The 4,870-nt window shown below is 37.6% G+C and overlaps 1 protein-coding gene across 1 annotated transcript in view; it reads right to left on the bottom strand.

Annotated features, from left to right (window-relative positions):
* The window catches only part of CUBN (cubilin), a gene marked incomplete in the record, with an annotated part of 126,605 nt that overhangs the window by 11,039 nt on the left and 110,696 nt on the right, over nt 1–4,870 (bottom strand). The window contains 2 exon segments of the mRNA XM_072412780.1: nt 569–774; nt 4,373–4,581. Of these exon segments, the coding sequence (XP_072268881.1) occupies nt 569–774; nt 4,373–4,581 (415 nt within the window).

Raw genomic sequence — 4,870 nt, 5'->3', positions numbered from 1 at the left:
GCTTTATGGCAGAAGAACTATTTCCATTTTATTATCAGGAAACTGTTGAACAGGTAGGGAGAGGTCTATTTCTATTACACTTCACTTTTATCCAAGTATTCAACATTATTTGCTACCTGTACTATAATAATAAGGTAAATATTAATTGACAGGGTCATCAAGGAGAAAAGCAAATGGTCTACTTACATAGGACAGGTCAGATGCCTTTAATTCATACACATCAGTCCAAACCACATTTTAGAGCCCTGATGGTGCAGAAGAGCCTGGTGACCATCAGGATTTAGGAAGTCTAGCCTCCTTCTTGAAGATTATTGCTGATGAAGGGCATACAGACTGGTATCAGCATAGAGCCTGCACAGCCATTATCATCGTATCATGGAGACACCATGCTATATTTCCGAATTATCAAAAAAAAAAAAAGGCAAACTAGAGTTTGGTTCTGTTTTAAATCTCTGCCAAATGTGAATCCGCTGAATCTTGGATAATAAACTCAGTAAATAAGTTTGCACTTCTCTATTTAGAACCCACAACAAATTTACTGATAATTAACACATTTCTGTCTCCTTACCTTGACAAAGTCATATCTGCAATCTCTTGCAACCTCTGATTCCAGGAGAAACCCTGTAAATGTCAGTTTAATCTCTTTGTTTTCAGAGGCTGCAATGGTCCAAACACAGTTCAGGTTCTTGTCATATTTTCCATCATGATTGGAGTCTGGAGAGCTGAAATGACCGATGGCATTGGTGAGATAGCCGCCACATCCCTGATGGGGACCTGATGAATAAAAAAGGAGATGCAGATATATATATATACTAATATGACTGCTTCTGAACGCTTATCTCTAAGCAGATAGCTACCATAACATAATTACATTTTACAGTTTTTGATGTTGCATGAGTTAAATGCCCAATTCTGAATAAACAAAGTAACAGGTTATGTTGAAAGAAAGCAAAGCTATTAACAATAACAATTTATTATGGGCTGCATTACATATTTGCACAATGTTATTTCCTGTAAATACAATAAATAGTTTGGAGGTTTCCTTTAACAGATAATAGTTGCAAAGGAATACAATTGTAGATTTACTTTGCACCTCAAGGGAGAATTAATGAACAATATGAACCAGCTGCATGATTTAGGTAGCAGATCAGTTTAGACATCATCAGATTCAGGTACCGTCCATGACACTTTCTTTTTTTGTTGGTCGTTTTTCAGAACACCTTGGTGCTTTCAACTGTTAATTATTTCGGTGGCCAAGACTGCAAAGTTGTTACAAAATTTACAATTACAAATGTAACACTTTAGCAATTTTCTATTTGGCTACAAAATTGCAAGTTAGAGTGCTAACATTCAGAACTTTCCATGTTTGGGTGGTAACTAAAACATACACAAGCATCTGATAAGCATGTGATAACACACATTTCACTTCTGAAAAGAAACAACACATGCAGGGATATATTTTTCAGCCATTTCAGAAAGCTTGAATATTTATACTGATTGTAAGATTTGTGGATGTCTGGAAATCATGAAAAATATGAAAAAGTAAGAGACCCCCAACCTTTGTGCAGATCCTCAACCCTTAAATTCAATCCTACAGTTTATAGTACATGTCATGGTTATACAATTATTACTTCAAAAAGAACAATGTAAAAAAAAACGGAGACTCCTGTCTATTGTTTTGGGCCTGTAGAAGATACACTTACATCAGTGAACCTGGGAGATCCAGCGTACCTGAAACAGATCTGAAAATCACTGATGAAAGCCTTGGAGAGCTTTAATAAATCAGGCACAATACTAGGATGCTGCAAATATGAATTTCAGCTCTACTTTAGTAAATTGCCTGACCTGCAGCTAAACTCTGCAGTTGTTTTTTTTAAACTTATTTTAGAGTCAGTTCTACCTAAAAAATGATGACTATGCTTAAAGGTATCATCTGAGCGTAGTCTTCCCCAATGTTTGCAGGAGTTTGCAATTGATTTGTAGCACCAGTTATGCTGTAATTTAGCTGCTGTTTGAGCTACAGTTGACATTCCAAAATCTGGCAACCTCTGGACCTGAGGAGTGACTGTTTTTCGAAAATTCTGTATTTTTGAAAGTTATACTTATCGTCACACACAGGCCAGCCTTCCTCTCACAGCACCCGCAGACAACTGGCACAGTTCCAGACAGCAGGCAGCAGGGACGTCTTAACATGTATTTATTGTAGCAAGCAAGACTTAACGGCTGTTTCTGCAGAACAGTGCCATCAAAACATAAGTGGCCAAACAGTGTACTACGGTCCCTGTATTGAAAATGTGGTCCCAAATTCATTCCGGAAAACTGAAGGAACTGGATTATTAATGGCCAGGTTTTTGATTGTCAACTGTACTATTACCTGACATCGGGCATGCACAGAAGGGGCATTTTTTTTCACTAGGGGGAAAGAGATTTCGAGCTCACACATGGGCAGTGAAATCAGCTTTCTTTTTTTCCTTTTACAGCAGGCTTTGTAGCCTGAGCTTCCTTTTCTCTGGGACAAAAAAGAATTCCAGGATGGCACAGGACCGCATCAGGGAAAGGTCCAGTCCATCCAGGGATCTGCGTGTTTAAATGTAAGTGGGATATTAATTTTTTTTTTTTTTTTTACTTTAGTTCCACTTTAATTATGCTTGTTCAGGTTCATTCATAAATCAGGAACTCTCAGTTATAGCTTGATAGGAATTTAGGAGACACAAACAGATGGCAAACAAATTTTGGGCTCTCTTTTTAAAACTGTAAATCTCCCCTCAAACATTCCCTGGTGGGAAGCAATCACTGCCATTAAGACACATGGACCTGGAAGATTACCACAAAGTAATATTTTAGGGAATGTCACATTCCCAGCTTTATAAATAGAGCTCTTTATGGGCATTTAGGGTATGATTCAAATGTGATATGAGAAAAAAAGGGTCACACCAATAATTGAGAGGCAAGATTTATCTATTTAGCTATACATATGCAACAGAGGGAGCTATTGTGCTTTGAGAGTTTGGAAAATCATTCCTAAATTGAAGAAGTAATGGTAAAAGTGAACCGGTTTGGACTAAAACAACTTAAAGCAATGTTCTAAGATTGAAGTTTGCAGGTCTTAAAAACCACCAAGACTCAGCAAGTAGTTACAGTTTTCAACTATTCAACCTTATAATGTAAAGAACCTAAAACAACTTCTGAAATGCATTACCCTGCCATGTTACAGTTTCAGAGTTAATATTTTGTGGGTGACAAGCTAAGGTTTCAACGGAAACTTATGTAAAGGGGAGACCCTTAGATCTCTAGCTGGAAGATCATCAGCGGTATGGTGGAACGGGGGGCCAAGGTCGAAATTCTGCATCAAAATTAGGGGTCAAAACACCTAATCTACATACTATTTTGAGATCTTGACTAAGTATTGAAAGCAGAGAATCAATGAAGCAACCAAGCAGTTCGAGTTTTAGAGGTCAGTATGGGCAGCTTAGCTCGTGTAGGGGAAATATTTATTGAGAGCTATGGAGGCTGTCACTGATGAGCCCACTTTTAAAAATGGCAGCTGATTTTTATTTTAGTGCTATAAGTCAGTGACCCAGGACAACTTTTAAATTAATCTTTCAAAATTAAAAAATGGGAAATGCCATTATATGACTTCATACCTTATTCCAGGTCAGTGATTTACCTTGTAATAAATCCACAATCATAATATACCTGGACCCTGAAGCTTAACTAACAAGTCTGTAAAGCCATCTCCTATAATTCTGTGCTTACAGGTTGCCTTTAATGTCTTGTTAAAATATTCTAAATGCTTATATAAATTCCTCACCTTTATATTACTAATAATGCTAGACTACAAAATCCACCCTAGGCAATTCTGTCTTCACAGAGTTCTGCATTTTGAAGCATATGATGATCAGTATTTAGGCACATGGGAACTTCTAGTTTCAGTGCGAGGCATTCTTGTGTCTGTGGGTTACTCCCAATGACTGAAGCACTTCTGGTGACTAATAGTCATACTTTCTGCATCAGTTTTGGAACACATTCAACCAAACCGTATGCCAAGAGGCATGGACAAGTACTGGAACACGGCAAACATTTTATATGTGATAACTGTCACATGATGAGCCTGCATGACATCTGATATATAAAGAATCTGTTCTAGCCAGCAATAATTAGGTAATGGTGCCATTTAACGTATATGCAGCATTTTAAGAGGGCATTAACCTTTCATGTTGGATTCTTCACCAACCTAATAATGTTCAACGGCCAAAATCTGCCTAATGTTCAGCCAAAATCTACTTTTTTTCTGTTTTGGCAAGACCTCAGAAAGTTTAGAGCCATTTCAGACTTGTGGTTGACTACAGCATTCTATCGCTGTATTTCTTACCTAGCGTCTCTCTAAAGGAAGCTCTCCACCCTCCAGCAGTACCGTAACCATTGGTATAGAATACCAGGAACAAATTATTACTTGGACTCTTCAAAATGGGAGGAAGGGACTTGCCACAGAACTTGTTTATCTGAGGACCATGGATGTCTGAACCATCATAAACAGCAACATAATCATACATGCATGTCTCCAAGTCGAAATGTGTGAACCTGTAAACAGAACAAAAAAAAAATGATTTCAACATGTGTTGATCTTGATTTAGCTGGTTGTAAACATTCTGGAAAATCTGACGATTCCACTTTCACTTACAGGTCTCTGAACCTCAAAGTGCTAAAACCAACCCCATCAGGCATTTCAAACTATGTACAACTAACAGTAATTTGCAGATTATTGTTCAGTATTTAGGCAGTATTTAAGGCACTCTCTTTGTATTGACCATCCAGGGTGGCCTTTCACAACCTTTTTAACATGAGGAAAGCCTTGAAATAACTTTCAGGT

Source organism: Pyxicephalus adspersus, chromosome 5 (assembly GCF_032062135.1).
Source record: "Pyxicephalus adspersus chromosome 5, UCB_Pads_2.0, whole genome shotgun sequence".
NCBI classification, from domain to species: domain Eukaryota; kingdom Metazoa; phylum Chordata; class Amphibia; order Anura; family Pyxicephalidae; genus Pyxicephalus; species Pyxicephalus adspersus.
The sequence above is the reverse complement of the archived record's forward strand: the minus strand, read 5'-3'. Positions and strand labels throughout refer to the sequence as shown.